This window comes from Guillardia theta (genome assembly GCF_000315625.1).
Source record: "Guillardia theta CCMP2712 unplaced genomic scaffold GUITHscaffold_44, whole genome shotgun sequence".
Lineage (NCBI taxonomy): Eukaryota > Cryptophyceae > Pyrenomonadales > Geminigeraceae > Guillardia > Guillardia theta.
This window is the reverse complement of record NW_005434630.1, coordinates 127,550-140,465: the sequence shown is the minus strand read 5'-3', so window position 1 is coordinate 140,465 and position 12,916 is coordinate 127,550. Positions and strand designations below refer to the sequence as shown.

Here is a 12,916-nt window from a genome sequence, read left to right as displayed (position 1 = left end):
ACAAGTTGCTTCCATGCTGCTTTCCACCTCCTCTCCGCCTCCTCTTCACACCCCCTCTCCTCCTCTCCGCCTCCTCTTACACCCCCTCTCCTCATCTCCGCCTCCTCTCCTCTCCTCCTCTCCTCATCCTCTCCTCTCCTCCTCTCCGCTCTCCCTTTTTTTTCACAACTTGTTATTTTTCCCATTTTCAAAGCTAATCTAGGAGAACCAACTTCGATTGAGATTTTTCTTCACAGCTTGTCACTTGTGAGCTTTCAGGGAGCCTTCTGACTCCTCTCGTGATTATATCTTTAGTGTGATGATAGTCCAAGGTCAAAGAGATGGAGAGCGAATTGTAGCAGTTGCACTAGCAGCAGCAACATTACAAGGAGCAGAAGCAGCAGGAGCAGGGTCAGGGGCGAAATGAGAACGACGAGCAGGAGCAGGAGCAGGAGCTGCAGGATAATGGGATGATAATGATGATGCATTTCATTTTGATTAGTGATGATGCATTTCATTTATATCTTTTCTGACAGGATGGCTGGGATGCTTCCTGTCTCCACACATTTGCTTCATTTCGAGGTGCTGATTTGTCGGATCTCATCTCTGCTTGTTTGAGCCTCGATGGGCAGGCGAAGAACAGAGGAGCTCCTCAACCTGCAGGCTATCATCCGCTGGATGATGGGACCACGAACGTGAAGATTCTGTCACTCGTCAAGTCGAAGTAAGCATGCGTGAAACTTGATCACCATACTCCTCCTCCTCCTCCTCCTCCTCCTCCTCCTCCCCCTTCTCCTCCTCCTCATCATCATCGTCTTGATCCTCGTTTGCTTTGACAACTTATTCGTTGCTGATGAGAGTTCAGGTTCAGAAACGACATTCTGCATGGAGGTCCAGGAAACGCGTTTCACGGCTCTGGCTTTCTGAGGATGCGTGCGCTCAACTACGGCTTTCATGCAGGAAATCAATTTTGAGGCGCGTGAGGCTCGCGGAGACAGAGAGGAGCAGAAGAATTTATTGTAAGATAAGTAGAGTGTGGTCGACACTGATAAAGTTGTCAAAAATTATCCGGGAGCTCGCGCGTTCCTGGTGTTATCCTGGGGTGGATACTGGAGGAGGACTCATGACGGGAGACGCCCCCTTCCCTGTAACCTTGATGAGAAAAAGTGAGGGGATGAAACAATTGGAAAGTGACCGAGAGGAGGATGTCGTGGGACCTTGTCCAAGATGTGCATGATCTCATCATGTTCAAGATGGCTGTGAGCCCATCATGTCATGAAGTTCTGATTGACTCGGGAACATGTACCTGTAGTCTTCGTACAACTCCAAGAGCTTCTCTTGTACTTCCTGTTATCGAACGTGCGCGTCAAGAAATCGCGTCTTGTCCAAATCCGCGTTTACCGGGATTGCCTTTTCGTGTCCATCACGGAATTTTAGGGTCTTCAACCATCTACCAGACAGTCACAAAAAGGTAAGAGGAGGAAAATAGGAGAGAAATAATAATTCCACCAACGACAGTCAAGAAACAGTCAAGACATCAGCTCACTCGGTTGTGTCGTAGTTGTGGTAAGCGCCAGCCATCTGCACGACCGCAATGGCAATGATGTGAGGAGGATAATACAAGCACAAGTCCAAGCGATATCTGGCATGAAGCAGGTGAAAAAGTGCAAAAAACTGAAAGATTGCTTACGAGTCATTGATGATTTGCCAAGCTGTATGAACGCAAGATTCAAGTTTTGCGTCTTTCATATAAAGTTCAGTCTGTCTGTATGGATGGAAGACGATGAGATTAAATCGCAATTCCTCCATCAAGAAATATTCGGCTGAGAGAATGTAAGCCGCAAGTCAAATACAAGACATGGAATTTCACCATCCACGATATCCCGTATGTCGTAGCTCTCCTCCTTGGGCCACTTGGTCTGATGCAATTCCTTCAAAGCCGACACGATGTGCTTCGGCTTACAGCGATTGTCAAGCGTGACAAGCATGAATCTTTTTTGATCCTCCTCACCGACACCGGCGATTCCTCCACCTTGGAAGCAAGATACAGAGCTGTAGCTGCGATGAGATGAGGATGAAAATCTTTGTAGGAGTTGTGGTAGTAGAATCTGGGCGTTGTGTTAAAACAAGAAAGTAACACACAAGTCAAATACCTTGCAAGGTAAACCGTGGCCGTGCTGATGACCCTCTGACGCACTTTGACGTGCAAATTTCTTCCCAGTTCTGCAAATCGAGTAACTAAGAGCCGACAAGACGAGGATTGGGACTGACGGCTAATAAAAGTTGACATGTGAATTCTTAGTTTCTTAATCTCTTCATCGCTCAACATGATTTCTCGATTCTTCTCCTTCCGTTGCTGACCATGACGTGACTGCACGTTTCACAAGAGCATTCGGATTACCCTGACTTCTGGGTTGTTGTCTTCGTCCTTTGCATTCTTCAACCATTCAGTGCTTTGCGAAAGTCAAGAAATAAAAAACCATCTCATTTCGATAAGAATCATACCAGTGAGAGGACAGCCAGAAATTTGCCGCCATCTGCGAAGACATGAGAACAGTTTCGGATGTGGAACGGTCAATCATCGATCAAGACGGAAGTGATACATCGGTAAAACACTTCGAAAGAGGGATAGTTCGACAAACAAAAAGACATTTGCTGTGGATGTTTGGATGAGGCAACGAACAGTGGGACAAACAATTAGAACCAGCTAAATTGACAGAGCCAGACCGTTTGGTCAGAGTGAGTGAAAGTAGATGTGGGCAAGGGCGAAGGGAGACAAAGAATGGGGACGAGGAATTCTCATAGCAGAGACTGGAAGAGGGCGATGTTCGGGGGAGAAGTGCAGGCAAGGAAAGGCTGTGCAGAGAAGAAAGATGGGAAATTGAAGGAGACGAAAGTCGGGAGAGGAAAGAAAGGAGACAGAATGGAGTGCAGGGTTGGGTGGGAGGGGTTCGACAGAGAGGTTGTGTGCGGAGGGGGAGGGGAGGGGAGGTGAGGGGAGGTGAGGGGAGGGGAGGTGAGGGGAGGTGAGAGGGGCAGGCGCGAAGGGGAGGGAGAGGGCGAAGGCACACGGAGGGCAAGGAGGCTGAGAGGACGAGGGACGCGGGAAAGTATGCATGTACACTTCTGATAACCACTGTTGACTGATAAGTTGAAAGTTGCTGTCCTCAAAAAATCATATGTTTTTTTAATCGAGGCAAGCTCACCATGGACTCGCTGCTTGTGGAGCGATGGCGGCGGGTCTGCGAGGAGCTGGGAGATGGAGGGAAGGAGTACTCCGAGAAGCTGATGGAGGAACTAGAAGAAGAGAGTGCTGAACAGTTTGCGTTTGTCGAGGAGGAGATCGAAGAGGAGGAGGAGATGATAGAAACTGTGGAGAAATTGATCGCTGCCGAGACTGAGGTGCTGAAGAGGAAAGAGCAAGAGCTCGCATGCTTGCAAGCTGTTGGTAGCTTTCATGCAAATCAACCATATGAACATGAAATGGCGCTTCCTCTCCTTGCAGCAGCGATAGACGCTCTCCATCTCCCAGACGACAATGCGCGGAAAGCTTCCCTTGTTGAAACCAAAGCTGCTGTGGTGATGGAAACATCGAGCACGGTTGAAAGAATCAACGCAATTCTGACAGCACAACGACTTTGCCGAGGAGGAATGTGGCAGGATTTCGCAAAGATGAATGTGAAAGATGTCTTGGCAGAAGACCTGATAAAAAGGCGTTTTTGAAAATGGGCACCGCTCAATGCTGTGATACAACAAGTGCTCTTTGTTGTTTACTGATTACAAGGATCATAGTCTAGACTGATGATATCTTGCCAGGCTGTACTGTACATGAAGAATCTGTCAGCAAGAAAGCCGCCAGTAATGGTTTTCTGCTCTCTTGCATCATTCGCTCTCCATGTTGGACAAATAAACTGAGCAAAAAGTGTTTGTCAAAACAAAAAACAAAATCCATCTTAATCCTAAATCTGTCTCACCTTGCAAAACATCATCATCTAGTACAACCACCGATCGACAAATCATTCATCATTCTCACACTCGAAGCCGAGCCTGTTCTCAGAATCAGAACAAGTTTTCACCTCAACAAAGTCAAGGGGTCTCACTTCGTGCGGATGGCAGACCAAACATCGTTGGAGATCACCTTATCTCTCACCCAGACGTCAACAAGATCACGAAAATCCTTCTGGGAGAGGTGGCCAGCAACATATGCGTTCAAACCGCTGAGGAGAATTGGGAGTGAGGACACAAGAAGCATATCTCTTCACTCTTCTCATTCCGTCTTACCTCGCAGCTTGTCCATCAACAAGATCTTCAGGCGACATGAGCTCCAATGTTGCAAACCAGTCTCTCCGCCTCTGCAGCAGCCATTTCTGGTGATACAACTCTGCATCGTAGAAGTCCGTCGCCGGTTCGATTACAGTCACCACACGTTTCTGTGTATTGAAATTGCTCAGAACTTGTTGCGCAGTCTTCTCCTGTTCTTCAGAGTGGTAGAAGATTGCTGACATGTACTGCCTTTTGCCACTTCCGAAGGACGCGTCATGAGAGCGAAAGAAATGCTCGACAAGCTCAGCGTAGCTTATCGACGATTCATCAAACTCGACCTGCACAGCTTCTGCCCAATCCGCATAGATAGGATCAGAGCAAACTTTGCGATAGGTCGGATCCTTCTGCTTTCCTCCGCAGTAGCCAACCCTAGTCCTCTTCACACCAGAGGCCGCTCCAAGAGCAGCCTCTGGATGCCAAAATCACCCAAGGGCAAAGGTAGCAATGCTGAGGGACTCGTCGACAGGGGAGCTACGTAGTGGGCACCGCTGAAACATCTTGTTCTGAGTGATGTCCAGGGGGTCAAGCGGCTTTGTCCTCCCCATCGCACTGAAAGAGCAAGTGATTGAGGATGGAGTGGACGTTGAAGTTGACCGGCGGAGACTGGAGAGGGATCTTCTCGATGCTGCAAGGGACAGGAGGGAGGGAGAAGACACCTGTAGCGATCCGATATGGAAGGAGGAGGCAGCGACAAAGTGCAGGAGGAGAACGACAGTCCTCATGCCATGCACCTCGATCTGATTTTACTTAACTTTGAGTAACCGGTTGTAGTTTTACAGTAGTTATTCTTTTTTGAAAATTTCCGCTATTTTTTACTAGACTCAGTGTGACGGCTCCGACTCAGTCAGCTTGCCGCCGGGCCGGCCGCGCCGGAGCTGACAAGGCTCATCCCCAGCCCCGACTGAGGGATCAATACTTCAGCTTCACTCTGACTCACCGGTGACGTCGGGCGGTGGCAGACTCTACGGGGAGAGACTGACCGTAGTGGAGGGGGCAGGTCTTACACAGTCTGATCCTAAGAGGAGGCCGCCCGGGGCCGCCGGGGCCGGCGCGGCGCGGCGGCAAGGGACTCGGGAGGGAAGCATCCAGAAGGGAGACGTGATCGAGTCGATCGACAGGAGGGCCCGGGGAGCTGAGAGGCATCGGAGGGAGAGGGAGTTGGCAATGGCACTGCCAGTGACGGTCATGGTCGGGGCGGCCCAGCGGAGGGGAGAAAGCGGAGCAGCAGGAAGAGGAGGGTAGAGCCGAGGAGAGGTCGCCGGGCCGAGCGGGTAGCATCGAGGTCGGAGCCAGTCGAGGTCAGCAGCTGGGAGCGATCTCAGAGGAGGACTTAGAGTGCCGGACAACTGAACAGCGTAAACATCATGGGGAGGGCGGGAGGAGAGAGCAGCGGCAGAGTCAGGAGAGAGAGGGAGAGGGGAGAGTGTTAGGAAAACTTCCTACAAGTATCTCTCGATCCAGTGTTGTCACACGATGTGATCCCGTACGGTCAAGAAATCAAAGAGCAAGTGTGCAAAAACAATACACAGTCCAACGGTACTTTACTCGAACTTGGCGTTAAAAATAAAGGAAAGAAAGAAATCTAATTTCCTAAGAAACGAGACTGCCTAGGACATCTACCGTACTTAAGAAAAACGAAAACCAGTAAACAAATCCTAGCGTTTCGCTCCCTAGCGCTGATAGATGAGAACACACTTCTCAGCTCCAACTTCGCTGCAAACGCCAATAATCAAGGAGCATTCACAAGATTGAAATCACGAATCATTTTCCTCAACTCTGGAGTCCGAAATTCGCGTGTAGATAACCAAGAATCATCCGACGACTTGTCATACCCTTCCCAACGAACCAAGTACTGCACACGATTACCTTTTCCACGACGAGCCAAAACGCGATCGACTTCAAAATACTGTCCATCTCGTTGAATTAAAGGCAAAGGTGGTGGTTCAGTCTCATCAAACAGACTTGAACGGCGCCGTACAGACAATGGTACTGAAACTCCGACACTGAACGTGACCGCCGTGGGACCGTAGCAGCACGGTCCGACAAGGTACTACGGGTACCGTGCTGCGGCCCGGTGCCAGAACGTTGAAATCGAGACTCTCAAGTACAGAGCTTACCGAATGCTTACCAAATGCAGCACAGAGCTTACCGAATGCTTTTCCAATGTCCTTGCATCCTACCACAGGCTGCGGCCCGGTGCCAGAACGTTGAAATCGAGAAACAAGTGGGCAAGAACTTGAAAGGCTTGCTTAGATTCGATCTGTCGTTCAAAGTGTGAACTGAGCGTTCACTTCCGTCCGATCACGAATCGTTGCCAACTGAAGTTGAACAACTTCAAGCTTCCTTCAAGGCTTGGCAAGACGGCCAGCGGCCAGTCACCTCGGATGAATCGGCAGTGGCAGTGAGCCTGTCCGATTATCGCGGCGGACCCGGCCGGGCGTATGCGGCCGCCCGCCGCTCCTGCAGTCGCGGCGGCCGCCGCGGAACTCGGAACTTAACTGAAGTTCCGAGGTTCAACGTTACCGTATAAGGCGGCAAGCAAGCAATTGGATCTCAGCCGAGTACGGTACTGACGGTACGGTAGGCCAGCCTGGTGAGTCGGGCCGGCGGTTCAACTATCTGGCATGCACAGCGCCGCCGGCCGTGGCCGCAGGGCTTGGAAGAGGCTTGTTGGTATATCATATCTGATGGCACGTGCGGGTGGTGAGGGGAGCTTGGCTGGCGCAATGGACAGCGCGTTGGACTTCTAATCCAAAGGTTCTGGGTTCAAGTCCCAGGTCAGGTGTCTTCACTTTTTAGTTTTACAAGCCATTCTATAAAATGTTGTTATCACGAGGTTGTGATGGTATTGGGTGCGAGAAGTCGTGATCTTGTGGATTTTGATCTCCGCTGACAGCTCCGGAGCCTCCAGAGTACAACTTTTGAAAAATATATATTATAAATAATTCTTGAAAGGATAACATTTTTAGACTTCTTCCATCATAGAAGTCTTTTTATGTCAGCCGAAGGTCAGCAATCCATCTCACCACCCTACCCTGTTGGTATCCAGAGGAATTGACCCCTACCACCTCATGGAGATACAAACAGATAGGACCACCCCCTGGTGAGTTCATGGGGTGTTGGAGGCAATGCGCGTTCGAGCTAGGGGTGGGGTACCTTTTTCTGTGGTTGAGGTTCGTGTAACACCAGGTTTAACACACTCGGAGGGAGGGGTGGTTATGTGATTCGCAGAAGAAGGGGGGTTACGACAGCGGGTGACTGGTCGCAAGCGAGGGGTAGGGGTGGTTGTCTTTACTCAGGCCGTGTTGCGCGATGCAGAGACCGCCGCGGCACCTGGTCTTGGGGAAGACGATCGGGAAGGGGTCGTATGCAACTGTGAAACAGGCCAAGGACAAGATCACAGGAATGACCTGTGCCGTCAAGATCATTGACAAACGATCTTCTCTTTTCAAGCCCGCGGCATTGGAGAAGGAGATCAACGCCATGCTCAAGGTCTCGCATCCCAACATCGTCAGGCTGCACGGAGTCTATCACGAGAGAAGCAAGACGTACTTGATCTTGGATCTGATGACTGGTGGCACAGTCATGGATAGGATCATTGAGATGGATCATTTCCAGGAAAGGGATGCCATCGTGATGATATCTGATGTTTTGAGTGCTGTAGCATACCTGCACAGCATAGCAATTGCCCATAGAGACATCAAACCTGAGAATCTATTGTACGCATCTAGCAATCCTGAATCACCAGACTACTATACAATCAAGCTTGCAGACTTTGGACTATCCTCCATCACTACCGAACAATCAAGCATGAAGACACTATGTGGTACACCGACCTATGTGGCACCGGAGATCATTGATCCCAAGCGCAAATCCATCTATTATGGACCAGAGGTTGACATCTGGTCAGTGGGTATTGTGATGTACGTAATGCTATGTGGATTTCCTCCGTTCTTTGATCAAAAGACTTCTGTCTTATTCGAACAGATTTGCCAAGGTCAGTATGATTTTCCCTCTCCGTATTGGGACGGAGTATCTCCAGATGCCAAAGATTTGATATCGAAGATGCTGGTCGTCGATCCATCTCAGAGATTTTCGGCTCGTCAATGTCAGCAGCATCCATGGATTGTCGAGGCACCTGAAGAGTCGGAGGGGTCGGGGCCAGGAAACCTCCATGCTTCGCATCGTGCGTTCTTGTTGATCAGGAAATTGCCACTGTTTGCCAACATCGATCCAATGCTGTTGGAGAAAATCACGAGGAAGTTGCGGCTGGTGAGGGTGGCAAAGGGTGAGGCTTTAATCAATGCCGGCGACCAAGGGGACAGCATGTACTTTATCAACTCGGGAGCGATGGAAATTCTTGTGGACGGGGAGCGTGTGGATAGATTAACTACAGGTAATTCATGACTTTGTTGCTCTAGAATTGCTCTTGGATTGTGTCTTGCAACTTGTTGGTGTCCCTCGGACGAATTCTTGACCCCCTCTAATCCTTCTCCTGTTCACTCTTGCTCCTCACTATATTTTCAGGCGATTTCTTCGGGGAGGTTGCGCTGACAGTTGCGGAGTTGCGGACTGCAGATGTAGTCTCGTTGGGGCAGGATGCAACTGGAAAATGTTCCACGGAGCCAGCAGAATTGTTTCAACTGATGAGAGTAGACTTCGAAGAGATCATGGGCGAGTTTCCTCCTTTGATGCGAAGACTAGCGCATGTTGGAAAGGTGGTTAGGCATGGTGCTGCTCCCTTCCTCTGACGTTGAAGTGCAGGCAAGGGTGCGGAGGGCTTCCTCACAGTCAAGGAGTCCAGAGAGAAGGTCGCCCTTGCAGTACGATGCTGCTCCCAGGTACTTCAACGAGGAGGACTCGAAGCATTCCGACGGAAGCTCGAGCGCTGGCTCGCCCGTCGCAACGAGTGCCAGCAGGGCTGTTGAGGAGCCCGACGAACTGAATGATTTTGAGAAAGAACTCGAAACCCTGCATGCAGAGTTGCACGCGCAAGAGGAGAAGAAGAAGAGGATGGAGGCAGGTGCCGAGAAGAAAGCGGATGGAGACAGCCAGCAAGAAAGGAAGGAGGAAGAGGACGACTCGAGTGAAGAAGAGGAAGATGGAGGTGAAAGATTCGAGCGGCGAAGCAGCAGAGGAGCTACAAGAGAATGGTGTCATCAACAGTAAAGGGGAAACGCCTCTAAAACTCTCCTTCTTAGCCTTCAGCTCCTAGTCTTCCTCTTCTCCCTCCTTCAGTCTCCTGCTCCCTTCAGCCTGCTGCTAGATCGCTTCCTCTTTCCAAATGTCGCCTCTACTTTCGCTCCTCCTACGAATTCTGCATTTTCGTCCTACAGTGACTCACCTTTCGAGTGCAGTGAGTTGGGGGTTTAAGGTAGGATATTTCATAAGTCAGGTATTAATGGATTAGAAGTAGGTCGGGGAGATAGAGGTACGAGGTCCCTAGCATTCCCAAGGCGAAAACAGAGGGTAGCGGAAGCGAAAACGCAGAAGGGAAGGGCGCGAGAGAGGAAGAGGAGGAGGAGAGGAGGAGGAGACACACGAGAGTGGAAGGGACGATGAGTCGTTCAGTGTCTCTCCTGCTGATCCTCAGCGTCTTGACCATGTTCATGGTACGAGCGCGGGGCAATGACAGCAGGATCGTAGAGGCGAGGGAGAAGCTTAAGGAGCTGCAGGAAGAGCTGGCTGCGCAGGAGAAGCTTGTTCAGATGTTGAAGGACCAAGTCCCTCAATGCAGTCCTGATGATCGTGAGTGCAAGAGCGACGCTCGGAGGCAGGACAGGAAGTATAAGGTAGAACGCTGCTGCATTGCTATGCTTTCACTTGACCCTGTCCCCCCCCCCCATCCTGACAGAACCGCCTTGGAGGATTCGCCGATGATCCCTACGAGGATGGTCTCAAACTCACCATGCAGACGCAGCTGAAGCTGAAGGGCAAGGCAACCATGTTGCGGTGGCTTCCCTTCTTCACCATGGACGCGCATTCAGCAATAACGAGGTTGATGGTTGCTGTTGACTCCAAGGGCTTCCTGCATGTTCTTGACAACGCTGCTCACGTACTGTCCTCCTGGCCCTGTGGACATGCCTCGAGCGTCACGTCACTGGCAGTCTCTCCTCCTCTAGGGAACGTCTGCTACATTGCGACCGGGAGCAAGCATGGCGAAGTACGTGTACATTCCTTTCCTGTTCCTCCCAAGTTTGAGATCAGTCCTGCGTCGTCGAGGATCGCGTTGAAGCAGGCGCGAAAGATTGGCAGGAACGGCTGGAAGCCAGTCCTGTCCCACGTTCACGATTTCTTTCCCACTCGAACTCAGAGGATCGACAAAATCAGCGACAGGAGCTTTGAAGTCTCTAATACATCCGCTCCTGCGGTGAGGAGGAGGAGGGTTGCTCGTCGTCACACTAACCCTCGTTCCCTGCAGGAGATCACTTCAATGCAGTTCGTTCAGAAGGGCCGATCTCTCAACCTCGTCGCCGGGGACGCAGCAGGGAGGATGTTTTGGATGCTCCTCAATGGATCTTTAGTATCCTCTAGACATATCGATCAGAGCCTGCAGCCTGCGGTGGATGTCAAGATAGAGGATATCGCTGCCCTCCCTGACACCCACTGGATCCTCGCGGGATGGAGTGGAGGCCTGAGCGCCATGGACATCAGACAGGCGTCAATGCAGCAGGTGAAGATGAAGTTGCTGCTGCTGCTGCTGCTGATGATGATGATGATTTGTTGATGAAAAAGATGATGTTTGTGGTTTCCCAAGTCAGGGGGTCGTCATTTACCTCACTTGTAACAGGTCCAATGCGTCAAATTTGTGATCGACAAGCAAGGCAAATCGAGAGGAGAGAAGAAACCGGAAACGCGATTGGTTGACTTCGAGGTTATTTTAAATTTGTTCCAATGTCACTAAGCACGCAGAACCTTGTCTTCTTCTTCTATGTGAGATTGACATGGTAGAAGGCTGTGTTGCTCGATAGATGAGAAAGGAGAGAGAATGTTGCGAAGGATGAATATTGAGAGAGGAATGCAAGGGATTAGATGCGTTGCAAGCTCAACAGATGCGATATGACACTTCGTCTTCAAATGATTGTCTTGAAACATTGCTTTACAAACCTTTGAGTTTTGATACGCCAGGTGGCGTCGATGGCGCTGGACGCTGAGATCAAACGGTCTCGATTTCACCTCATGTATGTTGGAACCAAGGCTGGGCAGACTCTAGTCTTACAGGTAGAGAAAATTCCTGAGTATGTCTGAGCAGTTGGGAGCAAGAGGAAACGTTCATGACATTATTTGATGAGAGCGACGTGTCTTTGTTGCTGTTGATCTTGTCGTTTCAAGATTCGTCGGGACTTCGATCCCAAGACCAACTCTGCGCAAGTGAAATGCAGGATTCTGCAAGAAATCAACATCGTCGATGAGACATCGGGCAAGCACGTTCCAGTGCACGTCGCTCTGGTATCTTCAATGTTGAGTCTGCTCGCAAGTTCGATGCCTCAAATATGTTGAGACTGCGATGTTTGTTTTGTTTCTTCTCTGATTCATATTTCTTTCTATGTCCTTCAGTGCAAACTTTCTTTCTAGCCTTTTTGATATCAGTGTTGTGGGTGATATGGTTTGCGTTTTCGCCTTCCGACAAGTTGTTCTTCTATCAATCTCTGAAATCAGCATGTTTGCTGAAACTCACCTTTGGATGGAAGATGAAAGACTATCTCGCGGCAGCGGCGAGCGGGAGTTCCATAACGTCGCTGAGCATGTGAGATATTTCAAGATGACACAGTGATGTTTGAAATCTCTTTGAATAACTTCTCCACTTGTCACAAAAAATTATGATTTCCCGCACCCCATGGCAAATATCTGCTGCTCTCTTTACGTTGACGTGTGCTCGACCTCGGACCCTTCCCTTCTGCTGTGTCTTGCACATCTTGACTAGTTTCACAATTTGACTCTGGTACTCAGCTACAACATCTCACGTATACCCGCAAACTTTCGTTCTCTTCCTCCCCTTGTCCAGTACATCCCCCTCAAGAGCGTCGGGCAAACCAGCCTTCAGGTCAGTCGAATGGGGCGAGGACAAGGGGGGAAGGAGGAGGGAAAGAGAGAAACAAAAGAGAAGGGGAGGAGGAAGGGAAAGGATTAAAGGAAGGGAGGAGGGGAGGATGAACAGGGGCTGAGAAGAAGAGCAAGAGCAGAGGAAAGAGTAGGAGCATGATGAGGAGCCGAGAAGAAGAGGAGAGGGGAGAGGGGAGAGGGGAGAGGGGAGAGGAGGAGAGGAGGAGAGGAGGAGAGGAGGAGATGTTTGATTGGGCGGATCTGATCCCATGAGCAGGTAGCAGGAATGGAATCATCCGTCCTAGTTATGGGAGGACAGAAGGTAAACCAAGAGAACTAAGAGGAGGGGAGAGGAGGAGGAGGAGGGGAGAGGAGGGAGGGAGGGAAGACCACTGGGGCGGTAACAATCAGCAGGACTTGTGGTTGTACGATATGCGATCTGCCGAGTTTAATTCTCCTCCTCATGAATGGGACATCTCGTTGCTAGAGAACATCCGGCAGCCGGTGAATGTCCAGACGATCTTTCCCTTCCTTTCCCACCCCCCTCCCCTCCCGCTCCTATCTCTTCCTA

General features: G+C 50.3%; 4 protein-coding genes and 1 non-coding gene across 5 annotated transcripts; 3 read left to right on the top strand and 2 right to left on the bottom strand.

Moving 5' to 3' along the window:
* Window positions 1-1,071: 1,071 nt before the first annotated feature.
* GUITHDRAFT_110191 (hypothetical protein) lies at window positions 1,072-2,528 on the bottom strand (the record flags this gene model as incomplete). The annotated part of the gene is made up of 12 exons (XM_005830659.1): window positions 1,072-1,124; window positions 1,175-1,236; window positions 1,286-1,326; window positions 1,381-1,429; window positions 1,526-1,621; window positions 1,670-1,802; window positions 1,850-1,931; window positions 1,991-2,087; window positions 2,133-2,202; window positions 2,251-2,335; window positions 2,381-2,432; window positions 2,485-2,528. 12 exons carry the CDS (start codon window positions 2,526-2,528, stop codon window positions 1,072-1,074), a joined length of 864 nt encoding a protein of 287 aa, XP_005830716.1.
* A 658-nt stretch (window positions 2,529-3,186) lies between these two features.
* On the top strand, window positions 3,187-3,702 carry GUITHDRAFT_140189 (hypothetical protein; the record flags this gene model as incomplete). The annotated part of the gene is made up of 1 exon (XM_005830658.1): window positions 3,187-3,702. The coding sequence occupies one exon, from the start codon at window positions 3,187-3,189 to the stop codon at window positions 3,700-3,702; it is 516 nt and encodes a 171-aa protein (XP_005830715.1).
* Window positions 3,703-3,995: 293 nt separating this feature from the next.
* On the bottom strand, window positions 3,996-4,799 carry GUITHDRAFT_110189 (hypothetical protein; the record flags this gene model as incomplete). The annotated part of the gene is made up of 4 exons (XM_005830657.1): window positions 3,996-4,026; window positions 4,080-4,196; window positions 4,261-4,671; window positions 4,729-4,799. The coding sequence occupies 4 exons, from the start codon at window positions 4,797-4,799 to the stop codon at window positions 3,996-3,998; spliced, it is 630 nt and encodes a 209-aa protein (XP_005830714.1).
* A 2,215-nt stretch (window positions 4,800-7,014) lies between these two features.
* On the top strand, window positions 7,015-7,087 carry GUITHDRAFT_t59. Its single transcript has one exon. It is a non-coding gene; the product is annotated as a tRNA-Arg (tRNA).
* Window positions 7,088-7,614: 527 nt separating this feature from the next.
* On the top strand, window positions 7,615-12,053 carry GUITHDRAFT_140187 (hypothetical protein; the record flags this gene model as incomplete). The annotated part of the gene is made up of 11 exons (XM_005830656.1): window positions 7,615-8,698; window positions 8,830-9,020; window positions 9,067-9,409; window positions 9,639-9,697; window positions 9,978-10,094; window positions 10,157-10,672; window positions 10,724-10,975; window positions 11,093-11,176; window positions 11,431-11,523; window positions 11,635-11,751; window positions 11,994-12,053. 11 exons carry the CDS (start codon window positions 7,615-7,617, stop codon window positions 12,051-12,053), a joined length of 2,916 nt encoding a protein of 971 aa, XP_005830713.1.
* Between the last annotated feature and the right edge of the window lie 863 nt (window positions 12,054-12,916).